The sequence below is a fragment of the Xyrauchen texanus genome, chromosome 24 (assembly GCF_025860055.1).
Source record: "Xyrauchen texanus isolate HMW12.3.18 chromosome 24, RBS_HiC_50CHRs, whole genome shotgun sequence".
NCBI lineage: Eukaryota > Metazoa > Chordata > Actinopteri > Cypriniformes > Catostomidae > Xyrauchen > Xyrauchen texanus.
The window spans coordinates 38686013-38704844 of record NC_068299.1 but is presented as its reverse complement, the minus strand read 5'-3'; the positions used below and the strand labels follow the sequence as shown (position 1 = coordinate 38704844).

The 18832-nt window shown below is 39.0% G+C and overlaps 1 protein-coding gene across 3 annotated transcripts in view; it reads left to right on the top strand.

The window, feature by feature from the left end:
* The first annotated feature begins 565 nt into the window (after positions 1-565).
* The window catches only part of mlip (muscular LMNA-interacting protein), an 86909-nt gene continuing 68642 nt past the window's right edge, over positions 566-18832 (top strand). For all 3 annotated transcript variants that reach the window (XM_052089685.1, XM_052089684.1, XM_052089683.1), the window contains exon 1: positions 566-689. In XM_052089685.1, the coding sequence (XP_051945645.1) occupies positions 609-689 (81 nt within the window). In that variant the 5' untranslated portion in view covers positions 566-608. The remainder of the gene's footprint in view (positions 690-18832) is intronic.

Sequence of the window (18832 nt, the reverse complement as noted above, 5' to 3'; positions counted from 1 at the left end):
GAAGAAAGAAAGTAATACACATCTAGGATGCATGAGGGTGAGTAAATGATGAGATCATTTTCATTTTTGGGTGATCTATAACTTTAACAAAGAGTACATGGATGTAAATTGTTACAATAGTTTCTACTGAAAACATTTTTATGTCCATTTATTTATTTGTTAAGTAAGAAGGTAATGCATATGTTTAGTCAGTAGGTCATTATCTCAAAATAATAAATCTTAATCCAAAAATAAAAAATTTACATATTTTGCCATAGGGAAGGCATTATATTTGGGTACAAACTGCAGGAAGCAAATAAAATAATGTGAAACAAAGATAAAACAATACAGTAACACGAATTACACATTCACCCTTTTTCTTCTTCAGCATTTTCAATGATACGGTCTGTGATGATTCCAGAAGAAGTTCATCCAGTCATCATCGATGACGATCTAGTGGTTATTGTTGTCATAAGAGCCTGGAGGGGCTCCCAGCTGTCTGCAGTCTATTTGTGTCTTATGTTTTCCTTTTTTTTTTTTTGGCTCTATAAATGGAAGCATACAAGACCCCAGAGTTATCACAGCTCTACACTTTCAATCATGTGAAGTGAAACACAGAGGGCACAGGAATGCCAGCACAGAAACCTATCTGTACAACCAACACAAACACACAGATGGCCTTGGAACAACCACACAGGACCTTAGGAAAGGTAAGTGGCCAAATGAGAAAAAAGCCGGTGTTCTGTGCTCTAAATGAAAAAAAAAAAAATGAAAAAAAGAAAAAGCAAGTGGATTAAGTGTCACATTTAATTTGACAGACTTTGTTCTCAGTTTTTTTCAGGATTGACCGTGTCTCCATTTAAGATGATATAAATGTACCTATATATTTGAGTATAAAGTGTTGAATTAGTCTTTTACTTCCAATTCCAGCATATGGTTTAGATTTTTGGGGTAGCAAAGTTGGTAAAAACATTCACTTTGAAATCGTTTGCTGCATTAAAGTTCACAGTTAAAAAGGCAACAGGTGTTTGACAGAAATGAAAGTATCTCATGGCACAACAATTATGAGTCACTGAGCTATATGTGAATATATACAATTAATTACTTGCAAATCACTTCACTTATTAGTCATAACTAAGTTCTCATTACTAACATGCTAACGAATCAAATGAAATAACCCTCTGATATGATTTTGGGATTTATTATTAATATTAATTTGATATATGGAATATATTACATATTTTATTATCTATGATTTTCATTGATACTGCATAAATCTAATATATATATATATATCTAAACAAATTTATGTCACAAAAAATATTGAAATGGAATATACAGTGGCCCTCGAATTTATTTAGACAGTAAAACAACAATTGAAACATTTATACATTCAATTGCATTAGATAATAAAATATCAAACCATGTGCCATTTATTTTAAACAAATGATTTACCACAATATGGTTTGACTGTCTATATCATTAATATTTGATCCAGTCACATTAACATGGCTCCCAAGTGTTAAGTAAGTGTTACACACCTGGTATTGGCTATGTTTGTGCTTGCTAAACTTTATTTATGAAGCACTGTGCAAGACACTTTAATTTTCACTCTTGATTAACAAGAGATTTTACATTGGACATCAAGTGACTTATACTACATTTGTGCCAACATATCTTAGAGTTTGATTGGGTGTTCAGCCTTTGATATCAACAGCAAAAGATATGGGAATACATGGGATACAGGGTTCCCTATCAGTCACTCACTCAACGTTGTGTCAATGAAGTTACACTAGGGGTCACACTTGTGAGCCCGAGACACCTCTGATCTTTGATAAAAGGCCAATGGGAATTGACGAGTGGTATTTGCATGCCACTCCCCCAAACATATGGGTATAAAGGAGCTGGCGTGCATACCGCTCATTCAGATTTTCTCTTTGGAGCAGAGCGGTCGATGTTCACACAGCTGCATTTCCCACGGCTTCCATTCACCTCTGCTGTATCCTTACGGCACATTACAGCGGCTTTCTCCCCTCTCTGCAACAGTGCACTGCAGAGATTGCCCCTGGGGGCTTCGGCAGAACCAGAGTATATTCTAAAAGAGTATTTTTTCAAACCTAAAACAGTATATTCTAAAAGAGCGGCACACAATGCAACGTCCTTTTAAAGACACGTCTTTTTAAAGATGCCCTAACATTTGTGTGTTATTACTGGGTGCGGTCATTATCTCTCAACTTTAGATGGCCACGATCGCTGTCTTTGTGCCTGGGCACTGCCCACTGCCGAAGTCATCCTTCATGGATGCGTCATGTCGTCATTGCGAGGACATGACCATGACTACATTGCAGTCGCGGCTTGCTTTCGGTTCTACCTACGGTTATGAGGCCAGCGCAGCTAGCACTGGGGGTGCTTAATGGGACACACCCACACCCAGACGGTTTCGACGGACCATGGGGACAAAGCACCTCCTCCCCCCTCCTCGACCGATCCGCTGCTGGGTATCAGGAGTCAGGTAAGTGCTTTGATGTCTCTCGACTTAGCACGGCCACAGGGCCCAAGCCCTGTCAATGTGGCCTCTCTGGCTCCATCCTGCCACAATGGATTTGTGATTACTGAATCTGATGCAAAGACGCATTCTAGCGAGCGTCCGGCATCGAGATTGATTCGCCACGGTAGACCTGAAGGACACGTACTTCCACGTCTCGATTCAACCTCGGCACAAACCCTTCCTGTGATTTGTGTTTGGAGGTCGGGCGTACCAGTATAAAGTCCTCCCATTCGGCCTGTCTCTGTCTCCTCGAGTCTTCAGGAAGATCGCAGAGGCAGCCCTTGCCCTGTTAAGGGAAGTGGGCATTCGCGTCCTTGATGGCCGTGGCTGCGTTGGCACATCAACTGCCTTGAGTTGTTGGCAATACTGCTCGCCATGAAGAGGTTCCGGCCGTTGATCCAGTGCAAGCATGTCTTGGCTCGGACAGACAACATAACAATGGTAGTGTACATCAACCGTCAAGGCGGTTTACGCTCCCGTTGTATGTCACAACTTGCCCGCCATCTCCTCCTCTGGAGTCAGCAGCACCTCATGTCGCTGCTAGCCACTCACATCCCGGGAGACCTCAACACTACAGCGGACATGCTGTCAAGACAGGTTACCCGCATGGGAGAGTGGAGACTCAACCCTCAGGTGGTCAAGCTGATATGAAGTCGATTCGGGCATTCACAGGTAGACCTGTTCGCCTCCCCAGAATCCTCCCACTGCCCGCTTTGGTACTCCCTGACTGAGGCACCCCTCAGTATAGATGCACTGGCACACAGCTGGCCCCCTGGACTGCACAAATATGCGTGTCCCCCAGTGAGCCTACTTGCACAGACCCTGTGCAAGGTCAGGGAGGATGAGGAACAGGTTGTCCTAGTAGCACCCAACTGGCCCACCCACATTTTGTTCTCAAAGCTCACGCTCCTAGCATCAGCCCCTCCCTGGCAAACTCCCCTGAGGAAGGACCTTCTTTTCAGGGACTCGGCACCATCTGGCACCCGCGACCAGACCTCTGGAACCTCCACGTCTGGCCCCTGGACGGGACGTGGAAGACCTAAGTGGCCTACCACCCGCCGTGGTCGACATGATAACTCAGGCTAGGGCCCCCTCTACGAGGTGCCTGTATGCCTTGAAGTGGCATCTGTTCGCAAAGTGTTGTTCTTCCTGATGCGATGACCCCCAGAGATGCGCAGTCAGGTTGGTGCTTTCCTTCCTACAGGAGAGGTTGGAGAGACAGATGTCACCCTCACCTTGAAGGTGTATGTAGCCACTATAGCTGCACACCACGACACAGTGGGCAGTAAGTCCTTAGGAAAGCACGACCTGATCTGACCAGGTTCCTGAGAGGCGCCAGGAGGTTGAATCCCTCCAGACCGTGCCTTGTTCCCTCGTGGGACCTCTCTGTAGTCCTGAAAGGCTTACAAGGGGCCACCTTTGAGCCCTAAGAGTCAGCTGAGCTTAAGGCACTCTCTCTGAAAACTGCCCTCTTGTCGGTGCTCACCTCAATCAAGAGGGTAGGTGAACTGCAAGCGTTCTCTGTCAGAAAAAGGTGCCTGGACTTCGGTCCAGGCTACTCTCACGTGTCCTGCTTTGGCGGACAGTGGAACGGAAGTGCTGTCTCCAAGTAGAGGATCGTCCACTGGATCATTGATGACATAGCTATGGCATACCATGCCCAGCATGTGCCGCCTCCCGCAGGGCTACGAGCCCATTCTACCAGGAGTGTGGCGGACTCAAAATTCCCCCTCCCCCTCTCTCTGTCCTTGTCCCTCCTGCCACAATGCTGGACTACCTGCTGAAATGGCTGGGACCTTAGTCTCGGCTCCTCAGCACAAAACCTGAATGACTGGTATGCACGCCAGCTCCTTTATACTTGTATGTTTGGGGGAGTGGCAAGCAAATACCACTCGCCAATTCCCATTGGCATTTTATCAAAGATCAGAGGTGTCTCAGGCTCCCAAGAGTGACCACTAGTGTAACTTCATCGACACAATGTCTCGTTCCCTCCATCAGGGAATGAAGGTTACGGAAGTAACCAGGACGTTTTCTCCTAACTAACATTTTGCTGTCCTAACTAAGGCCTTAACCACCATAGGCATTTATGGGGTGGGGGAGGGGTAAGTGATAATAGTTGTTGATCAATATGGATTTTTCAATGCCTGGTTCTTAAACCTTTACATTTCAATACATAACTAAATGCATTTACTAGCTTTCAGTATTCAGACCTTTTTTATTTTATTTACTAATTTATTTTCATATTTGAGCTTGAGCATGAAAATTGACTTTTTTTTTGTTTTCTTATGAATATTTTCTCAAATACTGAAACAATCCTTAAAGTCTTAAAGTCTCAAGAAACAAAATGTGCTCTCCATTAAAAATAAATAAAAACCAGTTGAAATTTCAAGTATAAACACTAGATGGCTGCAGAGAGCTAATTATTTATCCCTGGTTGAAGAGAAGATGATTTCTAGATTTTGTCACAAGTTCTGCATTTAGATATAGATTTAAACATTATAAAAGACTACTTTTGTCAAAGTTTAGCATTTAGTTTGATTTGTTTGAGGTAAACTTTTTTTTCAGTTTTTGCATACCTGAAATGAGTAGAATAACAAGTAATAATTTATCCCTGGTTGTAACAAGATGAATGTGTGTGTGTGTGTGTGTGTGTGTGTGTGTGTGTGTGTGTGTGTGTGTGTGTGTGTGTGTGTGTGTGTGTGTGTGTTCAGCATTGTAAATGTGTCATGGTCTCACCAATTCATTTTGCGGTTCTGAATTGTGGTTGATTTATTTATTTATTTTAAAAAAAGAAGAAAGAAAATTCAGTTTTATAGTTTGACTAGTTCAGTTTTGTGTGTGTGAGTGTGTGTTTGTATTTTGCATTATATTTAATATCTATTTCGACCACGTGGTTCGTGAAGCCTTCGATGGCTGTACTGGAGGAATTTCCATCTGGTACAGATATAATGGGAGGTTGATCGACCACTATTGGTCAACCATATTATGTATGCTGATGATCTGGTGATTGCTGCTCACTCAGAGGAGGAGTTGGGGGTGCTGCTGATGAACCTGGAGCTTGCCACTGGAGCTTACCATCAGCCCAACCAAAACTAAGCACCTTCCTGTGTATTATGTACCATCAGACACTCCACCCCCACAGCTCCCAATTGGTGATGGGGCAGTTGTGGAGAGAGCATTTAGCATTTTTCCATACCTGAGAAGTGTGCTTATGACCAGCTCCGGTTTGACATCAGAGGTCTCACTCCGAATCAGTCGAGAGGCATTATCTTTTCATCGGTTGCGTAACGCTGTGTGGAAGCTACCCGGTTTGTCGCTCCGCACAAAGCTTCAGGTACTCTCGGCCACGGTCATTCCCTCCCTTCTCTATGCTTACGAGACATGGACCCCCCTAAAGGAACATCATCGCCGGTTAGAAACATTTAGGCTGGCCTGCCTAAGATCCATCCTGGGTTTAACCAGGCTGGATTGTGTGAGGAGCTCACAACTCTTTGAAAGATGTGGACAAAGTCCCATCGGTGAGCTCCTCCGGCAAGGCAAGGTTGCGTTGGCTGGGTCATGTAGACCGCATGCCTGGCCACCGCATGCCTAAACAGTTTTTGTTAGGCCGGATAGAGGGGGCGAAGCGGGCACAGCACGGGCTGGAGAAAAGATGGAGTGATGTGGTACAGGAGGATGTGGAGCTGAGTGTACTTGTCGATGACTAGTACCAGCAGTGTCAACATCGGCCTCTTTGGAGGAGGCTTGTGAAGGATGCTGCTGGCCAGTTGGAGGCAGTCGCCCTCCAACAACAACGGAGGGCAGAGGAGCGATGCTCACAACCACGAGCAGAGCGCAGGGTGGCTAAAGCACAGCAAGTTGGCACAGTAGGGGGCACAGGTGGTGCATCAGCCAGTCATCTCAGTCATTCAACCCGTGTCACCTGTTGGATCTGTCCCGTGACCTCCTGCCAGCGGGCGTTCGACACTTCACGTAGCCTTAACGTGCACATAGCCTGGCACAAGCGTCGTGGTGACGTCACCGCCACTTAGTGGCGAATGCCGGTGGTTGTTGTTGTTGTTGTATTTTGCACTCAAGGGTTAATGTTTGATAGTCTCACCCCTTCATGTCTGTGTGTTTTTTCTGCATTGTGGCTGTTTTTTTTATTTTATATAATAAATAATGAAAACAAAAATATTTTTTCCCATTCATTTCCTATGGTGGTCACCTTTGACCAGGCACACTTTTTTCTACCACTTCTGGTCTGGTCACTTCTGATCGAATCAACTCCAATTTCTTTGTGTGTGTTCAAATATCGAATGGACAAAAGTCAACAAGTCTCGTACCCGTCAGATAAGGGGAAACCAGTTTTTTTGAAGAAACAAAATTGATTTCGGTCAAAAATGACCGAACAGTGCATGAGGATTAACCCTAAAAAACTAATCTGTTTAGGAGAAAATTGAATTTTTGCGCCACATAGTTGACAATTCACCTCTGAACTGCCGTGGTCAGTGATAAAACAAACAAACATATCATATCATTTTGATAAAATGTCACCACAGTCATGCAGTTTTCTTGAGAGCAAGCTGTTTTTTCCTACTTTCCATGGCCCTATCAGTTGTGAAACACTGGTGTGTAGAATTTCTCATGGCAAAGTGATGCAGCATCTTGTACAGATGAAAGGGTTAAGACTGCAGAATTGAAGGGGAAGTACAGATCCGCCTGTCTGAGCTGTGTAAATAGATCTCTGCTAGTGTTTCCCAGCTTTGATGCACTCACTTATCATATAGCAAAACCCACAGGCCCTTGACAGCATTTGGACTGTTTGAGCTGTGGGCAGAGGCGAGCTGAGCTGCGCTGGGAGGGGGCTGACGCAGGCAGGGGTATAATTATCCTAAAATGCAGCGACACACCCACAAGTGGATTTTCAAACCCCTGTTGGCATGCTAGCATTTATGCAAACTTTACTCAGTGGCATTCAAAACATGTTGCTTTGGTCTGGTGCTAGAAGCATTTTGTTTATGCTTGGCAAGTTCCTCAAACATGCAGAACCATTGAATCAGAAAGCAGTCTCCAGAGCAAACATGTAAATGCTTCCAGGTGGGGAGTTTGCAAGACAACAACATTTTAATCTTATGTTAGAGAAGGATCTTGCTGCTTATTGGGTTATTCTGATTAGGTTAGAGTGAGATAAATTGATGGTTATTAACCGTGCAGATGCAAATCGGAATAGTCTGATGACAAGACGAGTTATTGGCTTTGAAAGATCAGACAAATAATAACAGAAAACACAACAGCAACAACAAGTTAAATCAGAGGAAAAGAAAAGTGTAATTAGATTGCATGCACACACTGTTCCATAGTACTAGAGTACATACTTGACATTTACTATAGGTCTAAATGATTAACTTATTAAAGAATAATTGTTTTTACATGGTACTCCAAAGTATTAATTACATTGAAAACACATGATATCATGAAACCATGTCCAAAAAAAAAATATTTTTGATACTTTATTGCAGAAACTACACACTTCAGTTTTAAATAAAATGCAGATCATACTTCAAACTGTTGCATCAAAACATTAAAGATACAATTCATAATCCTAAATGTTGTCATTTATGGTTGCCAAGCATTATTATAGAATATTGGTGCTAGAACATAGGTGTGCATTTATTGCCAGTTCACAATGTCTTTGATCACGGTTCATCCAGTCACAATTAAGTGTCAGATCTATCCTTTTTTTTTAATTAACAATCAAACATTAACAATCCCTGTGTAGCAGATCTAGGCAGGTGGAAGCTGGGGTGGAGGTGGGTTTCAGAGAAAACTCACAGAGAACCAGCTTAACTGAAAAATTGAGGCATTCAAATAAAACTCAAGGAGAGAGACGGAAGATGATTGGCATCTTCCGTCTTGTCACATGTGAGCAAGCCGATTGGCTAACAGATAACATGTCAAAGAACCTATTAGCATTCGCCACATAGAATTGCATGGCTGAACTTTGGTCATTTAAATGGTCTGATCCCAGTTCAGAAGACTTTGGGCAGTTAAAAGGTTAAACTTCGACGAACGGGGTCATGTGACAAAACAACATGGCGCCGATCACAGCCGAGTTTGTCTTTGGGAGAATTGCCAACAAAAATATTAGAGTCTCTAGTTTCACCCGAAAATAATTTTTTTAAATTTGAGCGATTTATCGTGAAACGGCATGCTATTAAACACAATGACCACTACTGTGGATAATAGCACTAGTTTTTCATTAGAAATCCTCTATTTACTGTGCTGTTTTACATTGAGAAAAAAGTATGTTTCTTTCAGAGGCTTTATATGGAGTTAGGATGAAAATAAGGTGCATTTAAAACTGTTTGTAGAGTAGTGCAGACAGACAGACAGCACACTGCACGTCATTCACTAAATAGGGAGCAAGGGAGCATCCTATAGCTTTCCTATGCAACCAAGTGCATTCTCTACTAAAATCTGACCAAAAGTTCAGTTTCAGGCTGCAGATGATGTTTGCACCATTCAACATGCTTGGCAGACATGGGACAATGATAACTACATTCCACTACAGTTAAAATTTAAATAATTGGTAATTAGAATACAGTTACAATCAAAATGTATTTTGATTACTGAGGAGATTACTTTGCATTTTAGTTTCAATTCATATTTAGTCCTTTCAGATGGAAAACATTTATACATATAAATGATGTGATCCAATGTGCATTTGAACAGCGGTGAAACACTTTCTTATGATGTGTTACATTCATACGAGCAGACAGAGAAGTACGTTTGGAGTAGAAATATACCTTGTGTAAATTGTTAGCTTTACGTTAAGCTAAAATTTTATTTCTAGTCATTTTACATGCACATGTTACCAGACATGATCATATTTTTTATCAAGGAAATTCATGTTGGATCATAATTTAATTTTTCTAGTAAGAACTTTTATATTAGGGCAAAAATATTATTCTTGATAATAATGTTTGTATTGTTTTCCTGTAAAGATATCTAAAAATGCATAAAACAAGATCAATTTGATTTATCTAGTTTTAGAAACAACACCGCATAAGATATTTAGGTTTTTCAGAGAATGTATTTTTAACATGTGTATTTTGTCTTATTGTACTGGCAGAGATTTTATTGTCAAAACAAGTGAAAAAAATCTACCAGTGCTGAAGAAGTAATCCAAAGTATTTAGAATACATTACTAACCTTGAGTAATCTAACGTAATACGTTACAAATGACATTTACATGTATTCTGTAATCTGTAGTGAAATACATTTCAAAACATTTTATTTCGAATTATTTATATTAATTTCTTATTGGTTATATGCTTCAGCACTGGCTATCATTTGTTTGTTTGACAAAGGAAAGAGAGAACATTGAGATCGTGTTGCCAAAGTAAAAAAAACAAAAACAACAAAAAACATTGTAACATAAGTGTCAAATCAAGTCAAATAATTCTTATTTGTCTTTTCCCATTACACATTGTTCCAAAGCAGCTTTACAGGAAATCAGCTGACTTTTGATAGCTTGGTATTATTTAAAATGTCACAACTAAGTCCTGCTGTCCACACATGTGGACATACATTTTTAGGAAAACTATTTAATGTAGATTTAAAAAATTAAATAATTGATTGCATGTTAATTAGGTGCTACTAGTTACAAATAAAAAATGGAAATTGAAAATGCACACAGCATTCATGCGGGGGGCTCAGAAGGATATAAAGTATATATACAGTAATTATATATATATAAATATATATGTATATAATTACTGCACTGACCGCACACAGGGCTTTAGATGCTCTGAGGAGCTCTTTGTCTGCTTTGGCGGATGGTGGAAAGGGAACGCTGTCTCCCATGGGCAGTCCTCACTACCCCCCCAGTCGCCATGTCTGTAGCAACTCCTCCCTTGTCAGGCAGGATCTACCACCGCACCATGTCCACGGGTGGCTTGACAACCCCTATGTGTATTAGCAACAAGTTACCTCTCCCCAGTCTGGGCAGGTCGTGATCTCCGCAGGGTCTTTTCCCCCTGAAAGAATAGGAACGGGAAAGGACGGGAAATAGCCCCCCTTTTAACTCTATGACGAGAAACGTAGAGAGAGAAAAGTCGCGGCTGGCCGGCTGGCTCCCATACAAGTCATGTCGCCTGTTCCCGTACGTGTGCTAAGAACCTAAGAGCAGTATATGGCACCTTTTATTGGGGGTGTTGGGGAGGGTTACATGCAGACGACCCAGCTGCTTCTAGCACACAACAGGTTGCACCTGGCTCAGCAGTCACGTAACATGGGTTAGTGCATGCCGTTTTGAAGTGGGACCCCTTGTGTCACTACAATTGAAACAATGTCGAATGAGTGACAGAAGGGGAACGTCATGGTTACTGTTGTAAACTCCGTTCCCCGATGGAAGGAATGAGACGCTGTGTTCCCCTTGCCACGCCACTATCTCTACCACTGTATTGCGCCATAACCGTATTCTCGGCTCCTCAGTGAAAACCTGTCTGACATTCGCTCGTCCGCTCGGGCGGGGCTTGCAAATTCTGTCTGCCAATTTGACATTGGCCTTTTCTCAAGTTCAGAGGTACGCGGGGCACTCAGAAGAGACCCCTTGAGTCACTGCAATCGACACAATGTTGAGTGAGTGACAGAAGGGGAACTGATGTTAGCGTCATATCATTTAGGCTGTTATTTCATGTATTTCATCACAGCTGGAAGTGACAGAAGCTTCCAGTGCACAAACAATACAACAAGACAGAGATAAAAAAAAAAAAGCAAAAAAAAAGCAAATATAAATATATATAGAAATACACAATAAGACAAAAATGTACATAGTATGCACAAATACAAATCCGATACAGTGTAAGGGAATGTAATGCAGAAAAGACAGGGAATGTAAACCAGCCTAAGATGGTTTGCTGGTCTTAGCTGGTCACCCACCTGATCATGGTCTGAGGGCTGGTTTAAGAGGGGCTTTTGGCACTTGTCAGCAGGTTGAGCTGGTAGATCAGATAATGCTAGCTTAGTGTTACCTGGTTTAAGCTGTTTTTCAGCAGGACACTCAGATGGTTTATATTAGCCTTCAGGAGTTCTTGATTATAATTATATAATATAATTACATCAGGCTATCGTCCTATCCATGGACAGACAACAGTGTAGCAAAGCAAAACAAACTGTAATGATCGTAGCATACAGCTGTCTGTCGGTTTAGCTGCCAACAGACTGATGTGTCAGCTGTGTTTCAATCTCAGCTGTCAAATGAGTTTTGTTTTGGAAACTGAACTGTCCATGTGCAAGTGTTTACTATAAAAATCCAAAAGCAGTATTGTAGGTGCAGGAAAATCTAAGCATTATAAGCTGAATTGGTTTTGAAAACTTTTGCATCTGAGGGCCACTGACACAACATGTTATCTTCCCTTTAGCAATTATTCTTAGAAAACAAGAGAAAGTGAGATTTATGAGCTGAGAATCTAAACTACAGCTGTTTCCCCCCCAAAAGCCCCCTATTGTTAAGAGTTTATGAAGGGGTTCAGAAATGACTAATAATTAATTTACAAATGCAAATATAAATTATTGATATGCGTTATCTAATATATTTAGATTTTAATGTTTTTATATAAAAACACTGCACACAACACCTGCACTGTAAAAAACCTCAAAAACAAACCCGGTAAATTTATGGCAGCACAGGGTGCCAAACGTTTACCATAATCTGAAATAACATGTTTATTGTAATTTCAAATACTGTGTTAACATTGTAAGTTGAAATACATTTAAAATGTAAAATGAAATAACAAGTTACAACTATAAAATGGATTTAGGTTATATGTTTTGTCTGGTCATTAAAAAAACTAAACAAAAATAACATGTTTTCACTGTAAATAGAAATAACACTGCTTTTATTGTAATTACTGTGCTTTGTCAACAAATACATTTAAATTCTAGATTTACTCCATTTTGCATTTCAAGCTCAATTAGATTAGCTTGATTATTTAAATATTAAAATATAAAAACCTTTTGATTTTAGGAGCCTTTTAAGCTCAACTGTGGTAAACCCCAAAATACCAACATTACAGAAACTCCTCTAAATCTTAACATAACGGAACATAAAATACATACAAATCTCCCCCATTATTCCTCTTGCTCAAAAACACATTCAATTAGATACATAAAAGTACATCACTGTGTCTAGTTTGAGAAATAGACGCCTCACATGTCCTCCGCTGACAGCTTCATTGAATTCTACCCGCTCAACACCAGTTTCATGTACAACAGTAAAGAGAAGACTCAGGGGTGCAGGACTTATGGGAAGAATTGCAAAGAAAAATCCACTTTTGAAACAGAAAAACAAAAAGAAAAGGTTAGAGTGGACAAAGAAACACAGACATTGGACAACAGATAATTGGAAAAGAGTGTTATGGATCTTAACCCATTTAGCTTTTGTGGGATCAGCTAGACTGTAAGGTGTGTGAGAAGTGCCCGACAAGACAGTCACATCTATGGCAAGTGCTACAGGAAGTGTGGGTGTCTGGACAAACTGACAGCTAGAATGCCAAGAATCTGCAAAGCTGTCATTGCTGCACGTGGAGGATTTTTTGATGAGAACTCTCTGAAGAAGTTAAGCATTTTTTTTTTTCAAAATTGTTAAAGTAATTTTTAATGTTATTAATGTCCTGACTATACATTGAGATCATTTAAATACCACTTTGTTGAATAACAGTTCCAATTTCTTTCCATTGGTGCAAAATCTGTACAGTGTTCCAAACTTTTGGCCACCAGTGTATGTATATATTTCTATACAGTATATATTTATGTTGTCCCAACACATGTGGATTAAGTATACTTACAATTTACAAAAAAAGTGTATTTCACTGAGTGAAGTAAATTTAATTATATATTTTCTAAACTCCAGATTATTTTTGACACAAAATTATTAGTTGAGTTTCTTGATTATTATAGTACAGCATAAACTCAATATCTTGTGTCATAAATGCAGCATCAAATTAAGCGATGTTCATTACATAACATTATAAGTAAAATCTGTTTATTTCAATGAGCAATATTTGCAGATATATATATATATATATTATTTGGAGTGAATAAATGTATTTTTTGTGAAATGTAACACTTTAAAATTTTACTATTTAAAAATATGGAATTAATCTTTTCTATGCAAAAATTATTCTATTTTTTTAAAGTGAAAAATGGTGAGCTATTTGACCTTACTTACAAAAGCCTAATAACATTTATTCAACATTGGGAACCTATAAAAATGTGCCATAATGTAATGTGAACACATATGAAGCAACATTAGAAACCTGTACATATAGTTCTGTATCGTTTAACGGGCATCAGGCTTTATTATATGAAGAGCTGAAAAGTGTTTTTGCAGAGGACTTTAAGTTAAGTTGAGACAACACTCAGAGTAGCACAATACTTATGACATCACTTTTGTGAAAACCCAATTTAAAAGAGTGATTTTTTCAAGGATTGGACATCGCAAATAATCTGGCATGAACGTGGCAAGAGGATTTTCAATGAAAAACTTCTTAGATTTTTGTGTGTTCCTTGCACAAAGCTAAAATAGGCCTTCAGAAGTCATATGGCTTTTGGAGGAAAACATAAAATCGTACAGGTTTGGAATTAATTGAGGACAAGCTTTGTTAAATTACTAAGTAAATAGATTCTCAGTCTTGTGTTCTAGATAAAATATTGTGCTGGGAACAGCCTGGGACAAACACACCCTTGCTTGGCTGTGGAGCTGGAAATTTGAGCTGCAAGGAACAGTCTGATCCACATTACACTGCGGGCAGGAGAGATTTTACTGGCAAGTAGGAAATGCCTGCTATGGCCTTTCACTGCTACTGTTTGTTTGTGGGTTTCTCTGTCACTGTGGATACACTACCAGGGTGTAACAAGCTCTTTTGAGGGGCGTCTGAAAGATATGAGTCTGGGCTCCCATCTGGTTCTGTCCATGGTGTCAAAGTTTGGCTCGTTAGCTTTTAAATTTAGCCACTACTGGTAGATGCCACTACATCAATATTCAGGTACAAAGCATGCTTCTCACGATTCTTCACGAGTGTAATTTAACCAGTGTCCAATATTTTGAAGAAGAAGGGCTTACAATAAATTGACTGAATAATTAAGATTAAAATTACAGCTGCCACAATTAACTAATCGTGAAAAGTGTCAAATATCGCAGGCTATGTATGCCTACTCATGTTGTGTTAAAATGTTCTATAGAATCTTCTAATTTTCAATTTTTCCGGCTGATTTTGAGGGAACATCTGCTGAATTCTGTGGAATAGAACATGGTAAAATATCTTAGTAGTCAACTCAAAAATGTCAATTATCAGATCATTAACTTTCCATCTCAGACTCATGTGACTTTCTTTACTCTGCGTGTGTACAGCTATTTGCACATGCTGAAATGGGCATCTGACATGAAGGAGCCTATGAGCCTGCAGATGTCAAGATTTATAGTGAATAAAGGTTACATTTTGGACTGTTTCTCACCCAAAACCCAGCGCATTGCATCAGAAGACAGATTAAACCACTCAAGTCGTATGGATTACTTTTATGTTGCCTTTAAGTCCTTTTTGAAACTTTTAAATTTGGAACCCCATTGACTTGCATTGTATGGACAAAAACATCTCCATCAAAAAATCTTTGTTTGTGTTCCACAGAAGAAAGTCAAACAAGTTTGAGGCTGCATAATGGTGAGTAAATGTTGAGAGAATTCTCATTTTTGGGTGAATTATTCCTTTAAATGGAGCTGAGAGTGTTACAGTCTTATATCTGTGGAGCTTTCAATGATTTTCTGCATATACATATTAAATCTGGGCCTCCTTGGGCTATGTTAAAAGAAAAACAAATATGGTCCTAACTTTGCAATTACTTTCTTATGAAATTGATTTTTAAAGGAATATTTCACCAAAAATGAAAACTCTGTCATCATTTACTCTCCTGTCATTGACAAAAACAAACAAACAAAAAACTAAACATTTGCAGAGCACAAAAAGGGAAATTTTAAAGGATGTCCTGTTCGTTGATATTCTGTGGAGGACTCATGTATAACCCTGAAGGGGTTTATTTTGCAATAACAACCGGCTGACTCTACATTATCCCACTTATTACAAAGCTACTTACCAAATAAATAAATAAATAAATACATAGATATAAAATATTGATAACTGTGTAATTATGTGACAAGCAATTTATTAGCTTTATTAGAAAGATGACTAGTAAATTCCAGATGACTGGACTTGTACGTCTTAATCCCTGGATGTGCGGTTGTTGCTCAGAAATATTTGACCACTAGATGGTGCCATTGACCAATCAGAATCAAGTAATCCAAAGCGCTGTGTAGTAACAGTAATGGATTAGTTAACACAAACTAACAGTAAAAAATTATTTTTACAATATCTATTAGGCTAATTTTGGTTAATGTTAATGGGGTTTATAAGGTTTGGGGGGGGGAGGGGGGGGTTCGGGGTGTCACGTCCTATTAGAGAAGGGGGTGACCAAAATTTTCAGTCGGGGGCCAAATGCAGAAAAAATAAGGTGCCGTGAGCCACGTCACTGTAATAATTAACTATGCATAATCTTTATATTGCACGCTTAATATTATTCAAGTTTTAATTATAATTTGTGCTCTATGGTATGCTTGTGTAGGCCCTAAGTCTTTTTGACGTCCATTCAATGGCACTGCAAAGAACATATAGATCTGCTACTGATTGTTGGGTTTGATCCATCAGAATAATCAGAATCAGATTACATTTGATAATTTTTGAAGGAATTTATAGCTATACAATTATTACTTCTGTTCTGTTGTTACTTGCATTACAAATAAGATTTTAATTTGATCATAATTATTGCACTTACAATTATTGCAAGTGTTTTAAGTGCTCTCATCTACAGTAGAGTATCATAGAGAATCATTTTCTTGTTTCAAAGAAAAATTTGAACAAACCAATTAATTACAGTATACTTCCCAGAGCTACAGAGGACATTCTGGAAGAATACGCTCGGTTTGAGTGTCTCTGTGCGAGCATCTACTCAGTTGTATGATGTGAGGTGTCAGGACATTTGAACAAGAAGACATATATGAGTAAAGCATCTATCCTGATGTCAATCCTTTAATAAATGCAACATTCTTTCTGCGGGGCGTATCATCCTTGGAAATAAGGAGTATTCCAAACTCCTGTTGAACTCTGCCAGTGGATGAATCTGGTGACCTCACAGAATGCACTAGCGGAGATGATGCGCTATGAATAGCGGCTGCATGTGATAGTGACGTCCAGTGCACAGAATATGAATTTCATATAATTTCTCCATAGCAGGCCTAATTCTGCTCTATTTCTAAAATATCGGAGCAGTCGGAGGGCCGCAGATGGCCCAGATTTTGGACACCCCCATATTAGAGTGACGTTCAGTGAATTCGCTTTTGTTTAAATTCAAACAAACAAGGCTCTACACTCACTCTACAATACTTTTTGTGGTAGTTTCTTTCTTTGTTTGGGCCACAAAGCCCTTTGACAAGAAGGTCACAGTTGGTCTTTAAAGTCTATTTTACCTCGTTTTTGTGACAGAGGGAACGGTTGAATGTCAAAGCTAAAATATGGATCCCACCTGAGGCTGACCATGCATGGATGTAACATTTAGAGGAAAAGAGGCCTTTAAATGTATATCACACTCATATGCTTTAATCACCAATGCTATGTGCAAAAGTCAGCGATTATCGTCAGTAAATTAAGTAAAATGGCTGTATAACTTGGCAAGCTTGGAGAATTATGTCCCCGTTGCAACATTTATTAACTATAATGCACAGGATCTTGTAAAAATCATTGGTTGTTCAAGCATTTGAGATGACCTACAATTTTATAACCTACTTTATTGCATCATGCTAATTACTGTTATTTAGTTTACCTACTCTAACTAATTCATGGCTAGAGGGTAGAAAATCTCCTGCTAAGCTTAGTTAGTGAACCTTTATTATAAAGATACAGCCACATTTTAACTTAAAATTGATGAGAGATACTGCCAGGCAACAATCAGCACATAATTCCATATTCAGATGCCCTCTTTAATACTTCTGATAGTACTACAGAAATTAAATGCTAATTATAAGTTAATTCCATTTTTCAGATTTGCCCGAGGTGCATGATGCAATTTGTATTCTAAGTGATAAATAATAATTAGTGTTGGATTAGAAGACTTCTCCGTGACTGTGCACCTTTGTCTTGTTTTAGACAAACTCAGATAACCTGTTTTGCAAGTGACTGACTGACAGAAAAAACAATGAAATGAAAATAATTATTTATGTAATCATGCAGAAATGAATGGCGACAGAACTGGCTAACTAAATATTGAGAGTAATTACCCAATTAAATGTGCCTTAGTGTGGTGGCATTCATTAAGAATGAGGCTGTGCTTGGGAAGTGTCACCATCAAATGCTTGCTGAGGTGCAAGAAGCCCTTGAGTGAAATCACTTTAGTTAAATCATCTCACATATGGCAGTAAACTTGCTGTCATGGATAAAACATTTTAAAAAACTAGTGGCAAACTCTCAGGGCATGTAAAGCATTATCTGCTGATAATGCATAAATACATAAATATATTTATTTCTCATGAGCCTTTATTTTATGTGCCTATGTCTATTTGATTGCTTCCAACTCCTATGACCCATGTTTATTGGTCCCTGAACATTGCAAATAAATAGAAATGTTATTTCAGATTGTATGTGTAGGACATTTAGTATGCAACATTTAGGAGGGAACTGTTTAAATTGCCCTCATTCTCACACCATTATATGTAAGGATATTTGGTATGCTAAATTTAGAAGGGAATTTAGGATCTCGAAATATGTGAGCTATGAACTACATTAAACTGTCCTTATTGTACATTATTAGGTAATGAAATTTATAATGGAATTAGTCGCGTTCGACAACCATTATAAATTAGATAAATTACAAATAACTAGATTATTTGTCTGAATAAATTCTCCACCATTAAAATCATAATACAAAGTCTTGTTGTATCCGCTCACAATTTCTACTGTAAAGAATTAGCTTTAATAAGTGAATTGTGATTAATTCACTTATTGGAGTGATATTATTCTCATGACTTATTGAAAATAATATCACATGTATTTAGGTACAGCTTTGAAGCAAAATCTTTCAGAAACAGGGATGAGATTATTTATCTAAATATACCATAGTCATTCATCTTTGAATACAGACAAAATGTATTGCTATTCTAAACATAAATCTAATCTAACGCATATATACATAAGACAGGTTGGTGAAAAGAGTGACAGA